The 19,809-nt window shown below is 44.7% G+C and overlaps 2 protein-coding genes across 7 annotated transcripts in view; one reads left to right on the top strand and one right to left on the bottom strand.

The window, feature by feature from the left end:
- Positions 1-9,450, bottom strand: part of WASHC5 (WASH complex subunit 5) — a 54,758-nt gene extending 45,308 nt beyond the window's left edge. Inside the window, exons 1-6 of one of the 2 annotated variants that reach the window (XM_024572053.3) lie at positions 9,308-9,450; positions 4,552-4,857; positions 3,954-4,099; positions 3,205-3,289; positions 2,506-2,606; positions 252-444 (exon numbers count right to left, since the gene is read on the bottom strand). In XM_024572053.3, the coding sequence (XP_024427821.2) occupies positions 252-444; positions 2,506-2,606; positions 3,205-3,289; positions 3,954-4,099; positions 4,552-4,737 (711 nt within the window). In that variant the 5' untranslated portion in view covers positions 4,738-4,857; positions 9,308-9,450. The remainder of the gene's footprint in view (positions 1-251; positions 445-2,505; positions 2,607-3,204; positions 3,290-3,953; positions 4,100-4,551; positions 4,858-9,307) is intronic. The other variant, XM_053929448.2, reaches the window with a different exon arrangement.
- A 59-nt stretch (positions 9,451-9,509) lies between these two features.
- Positions 9,510-19,809, top strand: part of NSMCE2 (NSE2 (MMS21) homolog, SMC5-SMC6 complex SUMO ligase) — a 201,057-nt gene continuing 190,757 nt past the window's right edge. For 3 of the 5 annotated variants that reach the window (XM_024572177.3, XM_071222212.1, XM_071222211.1), the window contains exons 1-2: positions 9,510-9,633; positions 16,728-16,898. In XM_024572177.3, the coding sequence (XP_024427945.1) occupies positions 16,742-16,898 (157 nt within the window). In that variant the 5' untranslated portion in view covers positions 9,510-9,633; positions 16,728-16,741. Of the gene's footprint in view, positions 9,634-10,654; positions 10,752-16,727; positions 16,899-19,809 lie in introns of all 5 variants that reach the window. The other 2 variants (XM_045181571.2, XM_024572178.3) reach the window with 2 other exon arrangements.

The following is a 19,809-nucleotide window of genomic DNA, read 5'->3' as shown; positions in this document are numbered from 1 at the left end:
AGACACCTAACACACACCCAATAACTGCTTCTTTCCAAATTAGCTCAAATCCCATCTCTCCCCCCAAATCTCTAATTCTGCCCAAGTTAATATCACTCTGTCCTCTACCATCCCATAGCATAGCTCAAAGGTCTTAAGTAACTTTTAGCTGCTTTTACTCTTTGGAGGAAGGAGGAAGGGCAGGAGTAACTGAGGAGGCAAGTGAAATCAGTCTTTTAAATTACTAAGATCTTAATGGACTCAATCCCCACCTGGTTGTAAACATCGTCAGATCTTAGCCGACCAATGACCATACTGACGAAAGATTCATTGATAGGCACTCTCTGGAAATAGCTCTCAGGATAGTTGGGCGGCCTCTTGGCTCCTGGTTGGCTGGAATAGCCTGTACTTCGGAGCAGTTTACAAATATCATCCATGTTCGAATCAGCAGAAGACCGAGCAGCACTGAGTCGTGTCCACAATGGGGAAGAAAGGGCCAAACAAACCGCACATGTTAGAAACTCAGAAGTCCAACACAGCAGAAGGATTTCTTGACTTTATCTAGTTTTAGTCATGACTGTGGGTCAATTTATTTCCTTAAGGTTCAAAATTGTATTTTCCAAAAGGCTGTTATAATACAGTAGACTTATAAGATGGGTTCTTATATGCAGGTTCTATGTTAAGGCCCACAACACCTTTTCCAAACTCTTTGGGTCTGGATGTTTCAGAATATAGTATTTTTCAAATATAAGAAAGTAACATGGTCTGTAGACTGTATACAGTGTAACACTCCAGGAGGGTCTCAGTGGGCACTCCGTGACCGACACACAGTAACAGTTCTATACTAGAATTTAGGGACGTTCACACAAGTGAGGTCACATTCGCTCTGCTAGGGGTCTGACTCCATATGAGTTCAGGTTTGATCAGGTTTTGCTGCCAAAGGAGTTATTCTGCATGCCTGTGTGTGTGTATGTGTGTGTGTGTATCTATTTTCCATAGCTCTTTGGATTTCAGAATTGTGCATAAACAGTGTGAGCCTGCACCAATGTTTCATATATTGAAAAAATAAATTTGAAAATTATGACAATTTAAAGTCGAATATACATTAATTGGTTTTTCTCGGTGAGGTGCACTTTCTATGCAGATTTCGTCAAAACATCTTGATTTTCGGGGTGGGTGGATATAGTAGTAATCCTGCAAAGAGACTCGAAGAGTCTTAGACGGGAAGGTGACCTCCTACTGAATGTGTCTCCTTTGTCACAACCCTGCCTTGCAATTTTTCAGCGTCCCTTCAACAATGGATGCTCACATTCCCATGAATCAGTGGTTGTGCCCCAGTGACAAAGCCGGATTGTCAAAGCTGGGCTTGAGAGACACACTTTTTCCTTCTTCTTTATCATTTTTGTTTTTCCAGGTACTTTCAGAAATAGAGGCAAGGCCATTCAAAGTTCATTCTTAAAAACACGGATGCTAAGGCAGCTCCTGGTCAAACTGAGGAGCCTGGCCTACGTGTTCGGGTGGACAGTCTCTTCCCGCAGTGATGGAGCTGACAGGAAGCGAGCCCGCTGAGTGGCTGAAGACTCGCTTGCGCCAGGGAGGCAGCAGTCCCGGGGGCTGCTGGAAATCCAACAATCCCGCTTGGCTGAGAATCTCCCTGCTTACCCTATTTAGGTTGTCCTACACTGTAAGTTTGAAAATGGTAACTCTAGCCTACATATCTTTGGCCCAAGTTCCTAACTTTGACTCCTGCTTATTGGCTGTTTCTTCCCTGAATTTTGACTATTTCTGACATCGAGCCTGTGTCCAGAGTTTGACTCATTAATCCAACAAACTGAAACCCGTGTGCTGGGTACTGGAGTTACAGAACTGGTTGCAGTGGCTCCTGTTTTTAAGACACTGCTTCCTGAAGTCACAGCTCTGTACGGGCACGCCTAACACGTGATCATGACGTATGATCACGACGTGTGCTGCTGCCTGTTTCATGTTTGTTTCCTGCACACACATGAGGATTCACTTTCAGCCTGGCCCCTGAGGGATAACTTTTCAGAGTCATCAACCTAACATCGACGACAGAAAGTTTATGCATTCGTTTCCCCACATCTGCCAAGGAGCAACATTGGAAACTTTAGAAACAAAAACGAACAAACCAAAACACCAAGAAAGAACATTCATCAGACTTCCACATTCCCAAATTTATCTTTAAGGGAAAGAAGAAGATTCAGATTCCTTTGAAAACAAAAAAACTGAGATACCATCATGGACATGATAATCTTCAGATCTCCAATTATCTACAGCATGTAGAATAATTTATCTGTAATCCACAGACTATATGACATCTAGCCTATGACAACGATGATGTAAAACACAGAGCACCTGCTGGTATTATGTTCAGAAGAGATAAAGAATCTTCTGTTTTCATGCTCTAGATCCTATTGCTGCTGTTCACCCCAAAAGTAGTATGGAAAGCTGCACTGCCTTTTACCCAGAGCAGTGCTTTTGGCACGTGGAGCCCCAGCCCGGGCATACCTGTATCGATAGTAAGAAACCAGCATCCTCTCTCTGACTTCTCCTTCGATCTTCTGGTCAACGACCAGCAGCATGACTCCGTAGAGGTACAGTGCTTCGCACTATGAAGCAGAAAAGACAATGGCCAAACTCAAAAGAGCACACGTTCTCCTAAAGGGTGGGTGATAATGATTAAAAAGCTCACTTTGCTCCCATTGCTCCTAAAAGCTTTATATGACAAGGAGAATGCAGGCTTCCCCAAGGGTTCTCACCTTCTGTACAGAATGAGCTTTGGGAAATTTACGCAAGATAAATTTTAACTCATGGTGACGATCGTTCAGTCGGCCTGGTTTTGATCTTTTGCGTGGGATGCCAAAATGCAATCCCAATATTATGAACACCTCAAGGTCATTCACTTATTTAACAAACATTTCTTAAGTGATCACTATGTACGAGGTACTAGGCTAGATGTCTGGGATGCAAAAGATAAAGAGGGGATTGGTACACTGAGAAACTCTGCATAGTCTTTATTCCCTTGTAGTTCTGTTCAAGGCCTCCTATGTTCTAAATTCAGAATCAGATCTACCAGAAGATAATCATTAGTTTATTCTGCTTCTCTTTAAAGAAGGGAACTCTATGTATTTGTGACTCACAGGAAAAAAAAGTAATGCTAAGCTCGACATTCTTGAATTTCTATTTTGAATGGTCACTAGTACTTACCAAAAGTTGTTTTCCATCTTCATTGAGAAGCACACTTTCTAAGGTTTGCTGAATATAAATACCTTCATTGAGATCATCCAAGTACCTAGAAATGAAACCCCAGAGCAAGTTATTCACTGATAGTGAAAACTTTACCACCACCTTTGATGAAGGAAAGTAAAGCTTTCTAAAAGATAAGGCAAGATACGAGGCATCCTGGCCTTCAAATAGTCTGTGAGCTGAAACTCATCGTGATCAGGGTCAGAGGTTGATATTTAGGCTGCTCCAGGTAAAAGGAATATTCCCTAGTCCTGATTTATGAATTACAGATATCTTAGGAAGTACCATTAACAGCCTAAGAACATCGTATAGTTAGTTTAAAAGCTAATGAGTAACGAATTCTTAAGGGCTGGAAGGAAGAGCATATGGTAGGGTTGGAGATAAGGAGGAAGGCTATGGTTATCAATGCTACAAATACATGTTCCCTTTTTTCCTACTTCTTAGACATAACGTACTCGAACATGATCATAAACCACAGGATTGAATGCTATATGAGTTAGGATACACTGAGATTACTATAGTACTTCACGAGAGTGGGTGACTATAATAAAACTTCAAAATACTTAGGTTGACTAGTGTCACAGGAAGGACAAGACAATTACGCGTGAGATAATCTAGTGACTTTTGCAGTAACTCAGATGTTCCAGGGTGTCCCTTTTCCCTCTCCCATATTCACTATCCGAATAAGCCATCACCGAATTAATCAGTACCTGTTTAAGTCTACAATGTATTTATGCACACTTTGAAATGCTAAATAAAATCTGGTCACAATTTCTATGTTGTTTTCACGAAATTCTTCATCTAAATCCTGTAGCTCTGGCTTAGCTTCCAGTTTGCTTTCCCATAATTCTGGACCCTAAGAAGAAAAACACATTCATGGAGACATCACCAAAAACGCACTTGTTGGTAACAATTTCAATGCATGCTTTAAGACATTTGTTCATATGCCTTAAAAGGGATGTCAAAAGCTGTAAGGAGAGCAACAGAAAGTAGTGAAGAGAACAGAAGCCCAGGTGTAAAACCTCCTTCAAACAAATGAGTCTGAACTGTACCTGCAGGGAGCATGCTTTAATGAGGAATGTGTCACACCAAAGTTACCTTCTCAGAATTCGATTACACTGTGCTAGGGCTTCACACAACACCTTCGTATTATTTTCCAGTTAGTTAGCTGGTATTAAATTTGGTTTAAAAGTCTCTTCTATTTAACTTTTCTCCACAATGACTTAACTGCCCAGAGTCTCAGGGTTCCCAGACAGAGCATGCTTTCGTAGGAAAGACAAGGGTTCAAGTGCTACAGGGGACGGCTACCTTAAAATAGCTGAAATCAAATATGATATCTCCATATTTCTGTTGATCCGCTCGGTCTTTTAACCTGAAAACAGCAGGAATGAACTCGGAGAGCCTCAGAAGTTCAGCGATGATGGCGTTGCCGCAGGAAACAATCCGTAGGATGGCCTGGCCGCAGAGGTTGTTCTCAGCCAGGAAGTCCAACATCCTGAGGGTCGACTTCTCTGCACCTGGCTGCTGGGAATGGTGAACCGGCTTCGGAGCTGCGGTCTGTGAACCACTAGACGAAAGCAGGTCTGCTGACAGATGTTAGCTCCATTTAAGAAACTGTATCCAAAAAGAAAAAAAAACAAACAACAAACCCTAAAAAACAACAAAAAAACCCCCTCCATTTTTCAAGGAAGCATGTGAAACACATACATAATGTTTTTCTCCCTAACTCCCTAAAAAACAACCAAACAAGAAAAATGAATTCTGACGGGGGAACACTTATTCTCCACACTTTCTGTTTTCTGTGTGGAAGGGCTTTGCTAAATTAATACTCTTAGCCTGTCTCTCACCCCTTTCCTCACTTCACCCCACGAGGAAAAGACCCGATGTAGTGACCTCTGAGCTTGGGAGAAGGGACCGCTGAGCGTGCGTGGGTCCAATGTGCCTGCAGCTGGGCACTGATCACTGCATTTCCCTCACAGGGACTGTGCCACTTGTTTTACCTCTGGGAAAAGAGATGCCCTAAGATCCACTAGCACTGGCTGAGGGAACACCTTTCAGATGGTCTTCTCGTGTGTTAGGTAGAGGAAGTCATTATCAAGGGTAGTCCAGGCCTGAGAAAGTTACACCGTGACTCTAAAGTAAGGACAAATATTTCATTCTAAGCAGTAGACAAGTGTGGTTAGGAATGTATCTTATAGGTTATAACTAAAATGGATGAAAGTGAGTTTTTTATTTAGCAAAATTTGGAGTAGAATTGCAACAATGATGTTTTAATTCAATGGACAAAGTGATAATGAGGCAAAACTGGATTTTACCAAACTATGATTTTGGTAACACAGTATCTTGAACTTCGTAGTTGACTTTCATGGTTGATCTTCAAAAGTAATTTTTGCAAAACAGTTTCAAGGCATCGTTCATTTTCCCAAAGTCCTCGGCCAATTCTCTCTCAAATCGTTATCTTCTGAAGTGTTAATCTGTGTCATCATCTTTGTTGCATTTCTCTCCTCTCGGTGACTTTGGCTAGGTCAACACTGGTCAGCTTCAGGGAAGCCTGGCTTGCTTTTCAACATCATGAACACCTATGTCGTTCCCAACACTCGCACTCTTACGTTCCACCTCCCTGAGGGTAGGTGAGACGTGACTCGGTCTGACCAAAGAGATACAAAAGGAAGTTTGTGGGAGGACTCCTAGGAAATATTTGTCCTTCCTGCCACAGGGAGAGAGGCATGTGGACAGAAATTTCCCTCTCTATGCCCTGGCTATCCCCTCCTTCCTGCCTTTGCATCTGGCTCAGTGAATATTTGTGGCCTGAAGCCACAGTAGCCCCCTTGAGACCATGAGGTGAGAGGCCAAAGAGAAAAAGCCAACAACCTGCAGACTGTGGTGTGGAAGAAGAGAAAGAGACTGAGTTCTTGTTGACGTTACTCATTCACTGATTCAACTGTGGCACTACCTACCTCTGTAATCCTTGTCAAATGAACTGTTTTTATGGTATATCTACTGTTAATTGAGTCTTGGATTACTTGCAAGCGAAAGCATTCCTAATGATACAGATTCATTCATGCAACAGATATTAGCCCAGTGCCTACTATGTGCCAAGCACTGTTTTAGGACCTGAGGATAGTGCAGTGAACACAACTAAGCTTTTGCTCTCATGTAGCTACATACTATTGGAAGTAGGAAAGAGATAACAGAAGACCATACCTATGTCTATGCATCTACATCTATATCTGTAAAATCAGGCTGTGATAACTGCTGTGAAGAAAAAGCACGACAAAGGGATGGAGCGCGTGCTATTTCACATCCAGTGGTTTGTGAAAGCCTCCCTGATAAAATGATGTTTGAGCAGGAATCAGAAGAAGTAAGGGAGCAAGCAGCATGGTGTCTCTGAGTGTGGTCAGCAGCCTCTAGGATGGTCACCAATGACCTCCACTTCTTTATTCATGTCCAGTGCAGGCCCCTTCCCTGGGGTGTGACTTCCTGGCTCCCTTCTAAAGAACAGAGGGTGGCAGACTGAAAGATATTGCTTCTGAGGTCAGATTACAGACAGACTCTGACTCCTAGTTTGGGCACCCTCTCTAGCTTATTTGTCCGGGGGAAGGCTGTCATGTTGTGGGAAGACCCTGTGCAGGAGCCCATGTGACAAGGATCCAGGAGGCCTGCCAATGACCTGTCCAGGGAGCTTGGAAATGGATCTCAAGTCCATTTGAGTCTTCAGATGGGACAACAGCTCCTGTTCACAGACTGACTGTCACCTGCCAAAAGACCCTGAGCTAAAGGCACCCAGCTGAGCCACACCCCTGATTCCTGACCATAGAAACCGCTACAAGGTAATAGATATTTATTGTCTTAAGCCACTAGATTTTGGAGTAGTTTCTTGTTTTACAATAGACAATGATCTGGGAAAAAGGCATTCCAGGTAGAAGTTGATAAAGTAAGTGCAAAGGCCCCAGGGCAGGAATGTGCTAGAATAATTTCAGGAACTGGCTGAGGTGGCTACTGCGAGTGAGCAGGGGTTAGAAGCAGAGATCCGGGCAGGCAGATGGGGTTGGGTCGGAGAGTGGCTGAGAAGCCACTGCATTTGTCTAGAGCTCTCTCTCATGAGAGCATCCTGCAATGCACATGAAGGCATAAATTATTAACAAGTCCTTTCAGTTTTCTCTGTGATGCTTGCTTGTGAAGCCACTAGTATGGCCTGGCTTGGGAAATGAGAAATAAAAAGGGGAAAAATAGCAAACAATGGGCAAAATGTCACCTATTGAGGTCCTCTGAAGGCCACCAAACTAACCTAGGTTTCAGCAGCATGAAACTCCAGACTCAACCTGGAGGGCAAACTGTGATGAACAAGTTTAACTGCTACCAGATTTTGGATAGGAACATAGGATGGCGAATGGTGCCATGGAGAAAACGGCATTACCTGCCTTCTTTTTAATACAGATACTCTCAGCACCTGTGTGCACGTGGTCAGGTCGGCTTACCCTGGGGCAATGACTTAAGTCAAGACTTCTGTGTGTGCATCTTTTATTTTAATCCTTAAATCCTCACCCAAGAGTTACGCTGTAGGCAATGTTCAAAATATTATTTGGCTAGAGTATTTGGTAAATAACCAATTATTGGCTGAAAAACTGGCCCCAAACAACAGAATTTAAGACCATCATTAAAGATGCCCAACCATGTTGCAGCGAACTCAGAGAGAGGTGGCTTTAGAGAAGGGGTTAAGATTTAGTTGAGCTTTAAGAAAAAAAATCACTGTAGAATGATACGCAAATAAACACTGAAGCAGAAGTTATATTAAATCTTCCATTTGGTTCTACTGGTGCTAGGAATGAAGAAAGATGGTTTCATTTCACCCCACCCCATCACTCATCAAGCAGGGAGCTCTGTGCAATACACACTATTACTATTTGGGGTGAAATGAAACCAGAGATCCCCCTCAATTTCCTAAGTGTCTTTCACAAGGTACCCAGAAAAGTAGCTGTTATTTTATCTTTAGGAATTCAGTATGGTACTGTGTTTTCAGTTTGGGAACATGATCCTAGGCGAAAGACGACCTGCTTTCAAGAATGAAGCATGACATCATCTTATCAATTAATTACCCAATGAATACAGAACTCAACTCTGAGGGACATTCACTTGTCTTGGGACACACCACTGTCGACCCTACTCAGAGGACAACAAAAGATAGGTCTACTTTTATCTTGTCATAAAACCTCAGTTCCACAGAGAAGGCAATACTGGTCTCCACCAATCCACTATCAGGCAAAAAAAAAAAAAAAAAAAAAGGAATGGTTGTTGATCAAGATAAAAGGGACCCGAACCTCTTTCCAGAAAAATCCTGAAATGAGCCTGATCACTCTAGTCTCATTCATAAACCCTGGAAAAGACAGAAGGAAGACGGGAAGGTGTTTGTTTCTTATTGTGGGTAGAGGAAATAAAACCTCTGTCTCCCTGTCCCCCCCACCCCACCCTGCCCCATCACTCGTCATGCAGGGAGCTCTGTGCATTCGGAAACAGGAGGCTAGGTTCCATTGTGGGCTCTGGAAGGGTTTTTGTTTGTTTGTTTTTTACTGTAAGACCATCCACAAATCAGAATCCTGAAAACATTGTTTTCGAGTTTCCAAAGACTCCAGCACCAGCATGTCACGGGTGAGGGAATTAAGGTGCAGAAAGGAACAACGACTTGCCCAAATTCATAGACCATGGCAGAACTAGAATTCACACCCGGGCCCGTCAGACTGTAAAAACATTCACTAACCACTCAGTTTTCTGGAGTAAAGGGAGGAATGACGACGTCCACACGGCATTGCTCCCGAAAACTCGGAAGATGCGGGCCAAGCCGCTGAACATCACTTCCTAAAGCGCCAGAGCGGCGTGGAAAATTAGGTCCATCTAAGCGGAGGTGAAGCGCCTGGGCTGCAGCCCCCGCCCCGGAGCCCCTCAGTCCTCCACGCCAGGCTCTCCCATCCAGACCCCATCCCACGCCACTGATGCCCCCTCCGCCAGCGCGGCCCAGGAGGGGAAGAAGAACGTGAAATGGGGGGCGCGTGCACCCCGCCCAACCGACCTGTCACCCGACTCGCGCTAGGGCGCGGAGTGGGGCCGCCGATCGTGCGAGGAGTCGGCCCCGGGGAACCTCTGCCTCTCCGCAGGGGCCCTTTCCACGCTCTGAGCAGGACCTGCAGCGCCAGACCCCAGCTTCCCAGGCGGTCACGTGACCAGAGCGGGTGGAGAGCTGGGCGGGGCGTCATGTGACCACTGGCGGGCGACGGCCGATGACGTCCGAGCCCGCGCTCGCAGTTTCAGCAAACACGGGAACTGACTTGAGGAAGGAGCTGGGGTCCGGCGGTAGGTAGTCGCGGTGCAGCTAGACGGAGCCGGGTCGGGCGGCAGGTGAGGCGGTCGCGGGCAGCGGCGCTGGGGGGCGCAGCGGGATGGGCGCCTCCCTCTCGGGCACTCCGCGGTCCTCCCCAGCCGGGTCTGATGACCTGGGCGACGGTCCTGATTCTTTGCACGCCACAGCGTTGAGGCTGCGGCGATTTACCTCCTCCTCGGAGACCCCACTCTCCCTCCCTCAGCCTTACGTGTGTGGGGAAAAGATCACGCACTCTTGATCCAAATATATCTGGTTTTAAACCAGGGCCTCGGGCAGGTCGTTTCGATAAACTGGGCCTCAGGGTCCTTTTCTCTCTCGTAAATGTGTGGATTAGAGATGATGGGAAGGAAGCGCCCGGGCACCAGCTTATGGCACCCTGGAGGGGACCTAGAAGGGGTGCTTGCTGTTTTTACTGTCTCCAAATCTTAATCGATCGCTCGTTTCGTGTGAACTGTTTTATATTCTACAGGGATGTAGAATATTTCAGACTGCTAGTTTAAGTTGCTCTCCAGGGTGGCGGACGTGCAAGCAAATAGTTGTGATGAGTTTTAGTGTGTGTGTGTGTGTGTGCGAGCATGAATGTGAGTGATGGGGACAGTGGTACCATGAGGCAGGGGACAAGCAATCGCTAGTAGAGATAAGGGAAGGCTTCAAAAACAAAGATGTGTTCTTGCATCTTGAGACATAGCTCTGGTTAAACTTCCACAGGCTCCCAGGGATTTCAAGGAGGTCAGCACACTGTCTGTAAATTCTTTTTCTGCCCACCACTGAGCTGTACAGAAAGATGAGAGGAGGGAACAGGAGAGAAGTATTTTTACATTAGCTGATGATCGGTCCTGTCTGCAGAGAATGTTTTAGACCTGCCAGGGTCTGAATGTTTGCGTCCAGTCGCCCATTCAGAAGTTGGAACCCTGATGCCAGTGTGGTGCTATCATGTGGGGCTGTTGGGTGGTGCTTAGGTCAGGAGGCTAAAGCTCATGGATGGGCTTAATGCCTTTATAAAAGAGACTCCAGAGAGCCCGCTTGTCCTTTCTACAGTGACAGCTAGAAGGCATGGGCCGTGAACCAGGAAGGGCCTTCACCTAAACTGGACCAGGCTGGCATCTTGATCTTGGACTTCCCAGACTCCAGAACTGTGAGAAATAAATTACTGTTCCTTATAAGCTACCTAGTCTGGTGTTTTGTTATAGCCTTTGAAATAGCCTAAGACAAGGACTGTTAGGGGAGGCAAAGTACATGCTGGGGAAAAACTCAGGAAAGGCATAACCTTATTTTAAACTTTCTTGAAGAGCATAGGTACAGGGACCAAAAAGACTGCTGTTACCTGGGGAAGGCTCCGAGAGGAGGTTGTTCAAATGAGGGTTTCTCAACCACTGCACTGCGGACACTGGGGCCAGATAATCCTTTGTTTGCAGGCTGTCCTGTGACTTACGTAGTTAGCTGCCCTTCATGGGAGGAATGGGGAAGAGTGTCTACCCCGTTTTTCTGCTGCACCCCTTCTCTTTGCTTCCCACTCAGAATCTTTTCCTTTGAGGTACTCCAGAATTACAGGAGAAGGTCTTCCCTAGCTATCTGCAAGCGTAAAAGCTTTATGGGAGTAATGTGAATTTTTCATTCACATAAAAGGATAGCGACCACGTGGCACATACTTTCCATTTATCCTGAATTATACTAATTCTTACATACATTGTGCCTTAGCTTGGTCTACTATTTAAGAAGAATACCATAGACTGGTAGCTTAAACAACAGAAAATTATTTTTCACAGTTTTTGGAGACAAGGGGTTGGCATGGTTGGATCCCAGCGAGGGTTCTCTTTCTGGCTTGCATCCTTCCCCCTTCTTGCTGTGTCCTTAGATGGGGGGGTGGGATGGGGAGAGAGAGAGAATATGAATGGGAATGCGTCCTAGTGACCTCATCTAAACCCGATTATCTCCCAAAGGTCCCATCTCCAAACACCGTCACATTGAGTATTAGGACCTCAGCATAGGAATTTGGGGGAGGAGGGACACAGTTATCTCGGTGTTCTCCGTACTTTTTGATCCTAAGAATCCTTGGGGCGGGGGTTGGGGGGGTCATAAAAATATAGTTTCCTCAGTGTCCACTAGAGACTCTGATTCTCTAGGTCTGGGGTAGTATCCATAAATCTATAATTTTAGTATTTCCACTGATTAAGATCAGAGAAGTTTGAGAAAACTACAATATTGAATTTAACCTTAATAATACTGTGAGATAGATGTGATTTCCTGCTTTATACACGAGAGCAAAGTGCAGGTAGAGAAGATAAGCAACTGAAGCAGGGCTGTGCAGCTTTGCCAGGGCTATGCCAGGTAAAGGATGGAATTCCCAGGCACCTGTGTCCGCTGTCTGTTCCCTTGAGCATTACTTCGTGTTGTCCCGCACAGTATTGTAATGATGAAGCGGATGGTAATATCTGTCCCCCTTTTAAAAGATTAATGTGCTAGGTTTATTCTGAGTGTTTTGTTATATGTACATTACACTCATCCAGTCCTTGCGGTAAGCCTAGAGGTAGGCGCCAGATCATCCCTCTTTTACAGAGAGGGAAAGTGAAGCATTGAGAGCCTAACTAATTTGCCTACAGTCATTCAGCTACATCAGCAGCAAAATCAGGCCTTGAACTTGGGTAGTCTGGCTCCCGAGGCTACATGCTTAACTCTGTATTGCCTCCATATTCTACTCCATGATGCAGCTAGTGTTTATTTGAATGTAACCATGTTTCATGTTACCTGTAAGTCAAATTGATATTCCAGAAGATACTCTCTGTTTATACTGTGGCTTCACCCCCTGGGCCATATTTGTGGCACATGTTGATAATTGTGCCTCTAGAACTGTGCTATACAGTGTAGCAGCCACTAGACATGTGGGGCTGTCTGAAGTTAAATTGATTACAGTTAAACAAAATTACAAACTCAGGTCCTCGGTCATGCTAATCCCACGTGCCTAGCGGCCACCAGGACAGTGCAGATTATAGAAGATTTTTATCACGACTGAAAGTTCCCTTGGACAGTGATGGTCTAAATGATTTAGAATGAACACTGACTAGAAAACTGAGTTGTTGAACCGTATCATTTCATCTGTGCAGGTCTGTATTTTTGGGGTAAACCCCCGAATCTAAGTGGCTTTGCACAATTGAAGTTTTCGTTTCTTTTATGCACTGAGCCTGAGTAGAGGGCAGTTTTCCTCCAAACAGTGGTCCTGGGCTTTGCCTGAGTAGTGGTTCTTCTTCAGTATATGGCTTCTGAGGTCACTTCTTGCCTGCTTCCAGCTGTCAGTATGGGAAGGAGCCTGGAGAAAGTGTGTGGTTTCTATGGGTTGGACCTAGAAATGGCTTATATATCATTTCCTTGCATGAGTCGTATGGCTACACCCAACTACGAGGAGGGCTGCTAACTGTGGTCAAGCTGTATGCCCAGGTTGAAGAGGACGTGGGTTTGGTGGGCACCGAGCTGGTATCGGCCACAGGTATCCATCCTCAGTTACCCTGAGGAATAATCTAGGAAGCAGTCCCAGGAGGCTTACTGTGGCATTTATTGTAAGGATGTTATTGAGGATACTTTCCAGTGTGACTCTTATTGTGTCGCATATGATGGTCCCTGCTGCTTTGATCGCCGTGGACAGCCTCATTTCCCCTGAATTCCTACTGTGCTCTTTATATATGGAGAAAGAGAATCCTGTGACTTTCACTTTTTTTTAAAAAAGTATTAAATTTATTGGGGTGGCATGGTTAATAAAATCACGTAGTTTTCAAGTGTGTGCTTCTATAATACTCCATCTGTACACTGCATTGTGTGTTCACCACTCAAAGTTGCCCTCTGTCACCATATACAGGGTCCGGCAGAGCTAACTTACGCCTGTGTGAGTGTGGTTTGGTAGGGTAATAATATGGGTGTAATAGTTTATAGTTTTAATTTGGACATTTCACCTAAAATGTCATGTGGTGTGCTTGAGTGTGATGTTGTTACGTTATAGAACTACATGCTTGTGATTCTGTAATAAAAGATTTTGTAGTAAAAAAGGGGCGTTACCTGTGCCGGGCCTGTGTGACTGTCGGCACGCTCGCAGCCAGCCCCGGACACAGTGTGACACTGCTCAGAGGCCTGACGAGCCCCGAAGCCCGTGACTGCATTCCAGCGTTCTCTCGCACTCGCTTTCCCCTTTCACCTGTTCTTGGACTCAGATTTTTATGAACTCACCCTTTGCCACCTTACTGTGTGTGTTCGTGTTCATGTTGTACAAGCTATCTCAGCTTGTTTGCTGTAAGGGAGTAACGTTGCACATAACGCTCTCACCAAAATGCCACTATGCAAAAGTCACCGTTGGTTATTCATAATCGAATTTTCTCTTTCATTTGGTATAAAATAATAACACTTCGGAAAGTTCTGGAAAGTGACATAACGAGAATCTTGTGCCATCATTTGGATTTAACATCTGTAAGATTTTGCCCTATTTACTTCAGGTCTTGATTTTTAAGATAAGTTAAAAAAGACAAAGCTACAAAGGCCTACTGACCACCCAGAACCAACTGGGTTGATGCTTTATCCTGCACTTAAGCCCCTGTCCACCGGTGGTTGTTGGTGCCACTTCAGTGCCAACAGGAGCCCCCAGTTTGTGGTGCAGCGGAGAAGGAAGCTTCATCAGTGTGAACACTGGGGCTCAGTTGTGACGCAGCATGCCTGTGAGAAGAGCACGTGGAACAGCCCAGCCGTGTCACAGCTCAGCTACGAAAGAGCATGGCCGTGAGGCGGCCACGGGGTGAGGCCCCTCTGACTGGACGGCCCCGCTCTGCTCTAGCTCAGTCTGTTGCTCTCTGCCCTGCTCCACTCAGGTCCGCTCCAGCAGGATGTGTTTGGTGTTTCCGTTGCAGCTGGGGAAAGCAGTCTTAGTCTTTGGTAGGGAAAGTGTGCTCTGTCCAAGCCAGGGGGGAGCTGATTTACATAGAGAGAAGTTCCTGTCCCTGACTGGTCATAACAGAGCTGCTCTGATTGGTTGGTGAAGATGCCAGTGAAGATACAGCTGCATGGCTCCAACTGGATGGGGAAAGTCTCTGTCCGATTGGTTGAAATACAATGCTGGGACCTTATTTATAAAGACTGGCTCACGTGGTGGGAACATCGTGCAGGTAGGCAGGTCAGTGCAGGCTTCTCCTTGAAGCTCTGTTTGCATGAGAGGATCCTGTTTAGAAATGGCTGCTAGGCTGTTTTTAAATTTAAGTCCAGTTAGCCCCCAGGATCTCTTCTTGGAAGCTATCTTTTTTTCTCAGAGTTGACAACCGCATACACCGTGCTTGAAAAAATATTAAATATTTGTTAACTGAGTGATTTGAGTTGACAAGTTCCAGTATGGATGTTTGTCTGTAGTAGACCGACACCTCAGAAATAGAAATCAGTGTCTAGGCATCTTCTCTGTGCCCTTCCGTTTGTATATCCTGTGTCTTTTTTTAAATCCTCACCTGAAGACATTTTTTTTCATTGCTTTTAGAGAGAGAAAAGGGGGGGCGGAGAGTGAGAGAAGAGAAGAGGACAGAGAAACATCAGTGTGAGAGAGAAACATCTATTGGTTGCCTCCTGTATGCACCTGGACTGGGGATTGAACCCACGACCTTTCGGTCTATGGGATGAAGCCCCAACCAACTGAGCAGCACTGCACACCAGCCAGGGCCCTGTGTCTCTTTTAAATGAGTCTTCTAGTGTGGCTTTTAAAAAAAGTCCTGATTGACAGAGTATGGCACTCAATACCTTTTGTTGAATGAATAAATTAATCTAATTAAAGGACCAATACTTTAAAAGCAACTGTACTCAGATGTGAGATAAAGGCCGTGGCAATGGAAAGCATGGAAATGCCTAGATTCACTAGGCAGATCCCGAGGGAAGGAGGGAAGGGCAGGAGGGAGTGTCCTAATGCTGATTAACAATCTACTGTGTGCTGGACCACACACTGTGATATTCCTTGCCATTTTGAAGACAGTAAGTAAGCCTTAGGTTCACAGAGGTTTAAGCAATCTGCCCTGGTTACTCAGTAGTAAAGTAGCAGAGCCAGAATTCATGCCATGTCTATATGATTCTAAGCAAATACCTTTCATTCCGCTACCATACAGCCTTCCCATTCCTCTAAGCCTGTGTGAATTTTCTCTCCACTTTCCTAGTGTGTTTCAGTGGATTGAATTACAAGTGGTTTCGGAATTAAGCGGAGATGTCTTTTTGTTGGCAGCTTTACATAAGTGGTTCAAAGCTGAAAGAATTGGTGGCGGAAGATATAGATTAGGGAGCATTTAATATGAAGGTAATAACTGAAACTGTTACAGTGGATGAGCTATCAGAAGATAAGAGTTTGTAGAAAATTCCACTTTTACCGAAACAGAATCTGTGATCTCAGCAAATCTGTGAATCTCTTAGAACTCAGACGAGCTTTCAGGAATAGATATTTGTGAGATTTCAGAATTCAATATGCATATAAGTCAGATAAGTGAAAATTGCAGATTTTCAAACTATATTATTTTTATTTTTTAGAAAGATGCATCAAGTGAGCAGTCTACTTTGACCCATTTATGTTTTAAGTTTTTAAGAGCTGTGCTTTTGTTCAATTCTTCAGAGAATCAAGGAATCTTTTGGAAGAGAGTATTCTTCCTCCTTTAAAAAGTGAAGACAGCCCTGGCTGGTGTGGCTCAGTGGATTGGGTGCTGGCCTGTGAACCAGGAGGTCACCGGTTCGATTCCCAGTCAGGACACATGCCTAGGTTGCAGGCCGGGTCCGCATTTGGGGGTGTGCTAGGGGCAACCAATCACTTTATCTCTCACACATTGATGTTTCTCTCTCTCTCTTTCTCCCTCCTGTCCCCTCTCTCTAAAAATAAATACATAATTTTTTTAAAAAGTGAATATAGTTAGTTACCCGTTCATTTATTAAGTGCATCTGTGTTGGTGGCCCAGATGACAGCACAATGCTTTAGCATCCTCTCAAGGGATATAGAATGTGCATAATAGGGTGGCCCCTGTGGGGTATTAGATACACTCATATGGATGTTTTATAGCAGTTTTATTTTCCTGTGCAGTTATTCTGACTCATAAATTTTGTTTCATTGTGTTTGAAAACTTAGGTAATAATTTCAAGATGCCTGGACGTTCCAGTTCAAATTCAGGTTCAACTGGTTTTATATCCTTCAGCGGTATAGAATCTGCTCTCTCTTCCTTAAAAAACTTCCAAAACTGCATCAACACTGGAATGGACACAGCTTCTAGTGTTGCTCTGGATCTTGTGGAAACTCAGAGTAAGTAAAAAATGAAAATGTATTTCTTTCGTGTCTACTTTGTGGTGACCAGTGTGGTGGCGTGACTCCAGGGATGCGAGACACTGCTCACCACGTGTGCATCCGTGGGACAGTCATTCGATCCCTCTGGGCATCTGGTTTTTCACCTCGTTCTACACGTCCTTGGGTGATGTATGAGAATGAAGTGAGACCGACTCATTCATGTGTGTTCAAACAGTTATGTGCCTCTAGAAACTGCGCTGGAAATCTGTGGGTTAAAACGTGGCAGTTCCTGACCTCGAGGAACACACGATCAGACGTATGTGGCATTTGTGAACTTTACAGCATTAAATGTGTTTGATAACTCCGGTAACTTAACTATGTTTTGTTCGTGCCGATCACCTTACAGACAAGACTCAGCCTATGCTATTGGCACTACTACTGTCGAAGGAAGGCCTTTGATGAACTTGACCAGAATTTTGGATCAGAACATCTAGAAAGATGTTATTTGCTTTCTTTGGATTAGAGATGTTTTTATTTGATATTATATATAGAGGCAGGGGAGCAACATTATCTTTTTGTTTTCTTTTTAGTATCATTGGTTTTTGTAATTTGTTTGTGATGTATGGTATTGGTGTGATTTTCTTTGTTTATTATGTCTGGTGTTCTTTGAGCTTTATGGATGTGTGTGGGCTTACAGTTCTGATCAAATTTGGGAAAATTTCTGCTACTATTCCTTCAAATCCTTTTTCTGTTTTTTCCTCCCTCCTCTCCTTCTGGGATGCTAATTACATGTTTGTTACACTGCTTGATTATGTCCCATAAATCACTGAGGCTTGGTTGATTCTTTTCCCGTCTTTTTTCTGTCTGACTTTAATTTGAATAGTGTCTATTGCTGTGTCTTTAAATTTACTAGTCTTGTTTTCTGCAGTGTTTAATCTGCTGTTACGTCTCTTCAGTGAATTTTTCATTTCAGGTGGTGGATTGTTCAGCTGTAGAAGACATAAGAAAGAATTACATGGAATCTTATTTCTGTCTTGCATTTCTCTCTTCATTATGTTCACGTTTTCTTCTGTGTTCTTGAATATGGAGTACATTTACATAGCCGTTTTACTATCCTCGTCTGCTAATTCTGCCATCTCTCTCTATTACTGCTGTGCATTATGTTGTGAGTGTTTGTCTTCCTTTAAGTAGTTTTGACATTTGTTTTGGCAGGCAGTTATTTGTGGACTGGGCTGATCCTTTCCAGGCTTGTAAAACTGTTAGGCGGGTCTAGTGCAGGTTTACTTTAGGGCTAATTTACTGTAACCTTGTTACAGAGCTTGGCCTTCCTGGAGTCTCTGTTGATTTTCAGAGGGTTCTGTGAGAGCTCTGCTCTGCTGGATGGAATCTGAACGTCTTCCAGTGCTGTGTGGGTCCTGGGACTCGTTCTCTTTACAGCTCCCAGCAGTGTTCCTCAGCAGCTTCGTCCTTAGCCTCAGGCCCAAGGGGGTCCTCGTGCAGATTCCTACAGTGTGCGTTTGTCTGCACAGCTCCCTCCTGGGGCCCTGGCTTGCAGAACCCTGGTGCTTCAGCCTTCTTGAACTCCAGCCGGTGGCTCTTCAGACCTTCAAGACTTCTGCGCTCTCCTTGGCTTCCTCTTCCCTGGTACAGGGAGGAGGGTGATCACAGGACTTGACTTATCTGTGTCCCTTCGCAGGAATCATAGTTCTGCTCCGCTCATTGTCCCACCGTCTGAAGGCGTTTGTTTCATATATTTTGTCCAGCTTTCTAGTCGTGCACGGCCCGACGGCCAGTTCCGTACCGCTATACCAGCCATCCGTTCGTGGCTGGCAGCAGTAGTCTATTTCTGGATATTTGGCTCTGGTAGTAGCCCTGGGTAAAATCGTAAGTCATGAGAGGGAAGAGCTGGAGCATAAATCTCCCGTGGAATGTATCTGTTTATTTTCAGGATTTGCTTTGAAGGCTTCTGAGTGTTTTCATTACAAAGTTACTTTTTCGAAAAGTATATTTTGGTGCAAAATACAATGTAATTTTAAAGAGAATTGTCAGCATTGTTTTTTGAGAAGTTCATGCTCTAAAGTAGGAGTCCGCCAAGTTTTTCCGTAAGGGATTAGACAGCAAATATTTTCAGTTTTGTGGGCCATGTGGTCTCTGCTGCAGCTCTTACAGTGGGTATGAAACTGATTGTGACTCTGGGGACCTCACAAAGCTTCTCAGGGACCACGGCCTGAGAGCCACGGGCTGTGAGAGTGAATCGCACTGCTGTGGTCCGGCTGTGGGTGCCGGGAGAGCTCTCTCCAGAGAGAGCGCCTGCGCTGACCCCTCCTGGGGTAATTCAGCCAGAGCTTGCTGGAGGAGCAGGTTAAATGTGACACCAGACTGCTGTGTTGTCTGAGGACCCAGAGAGCAGGAAGACCCCGGTATCTGAGGAACTTTGAAGGTGATTCGGCCTGTAAGGGTAGATGGAAGACCTGCAGGAGGCAGAGCCCGTGTGACCGCTCAGTTGCAAGGACTTGGGATTATCCGGCCTTAGTTCTGTAACTTGCTCAAGGTTAGATCAGTTCTTCGAACTTCTCATTTCCTCTCTGTGAGGGAGGGGAAAAGTGCCCACTTTCTACGATTGTTGGGATTCGATACGGTAATACATGCTCTTAGCAGAGTGTTGTCAAGAGCTGTCATAAATGGTAACAGCAGTTAGCGCATTTAAGGGTCAGAATCTAGGATAAAGGCCTGGGATGAGAAGAGGCGGGTGAGTTTGGAAGTCTGTTTAAAGCTTTAGGATTGAATTTTGCTAAATCAGTAATTTATCAAACATACTAGCCCAAACTGTAAAGATGAATAAAAGTTTTTTCAAAGTTGTTTACAGTCTACCTGGGAAGAAAGATACATGCCATTCAGTCATTAAGGGACCGCTGAGTGCCTGAAAGGT

Source organism: Desmodus rotundus, chromosome 8 (assembly GCF_022682495.2).
Source record: "Desmodus rotundus isolate HL8 chromosome 8, HLdesRot8A.1, whole genome shotgun sequence".
Lineage (NCBI taxonomy): Eukaryota > Metazoa > Chordata > Mammalia > Chiroptera > Phyllostomidae > Desmodus > Desmodus rotundus.
Note: the sequence above shows the minus strand (reverse complement) of the source record. Positions and strands in the feature narration are given on the sequence as shown.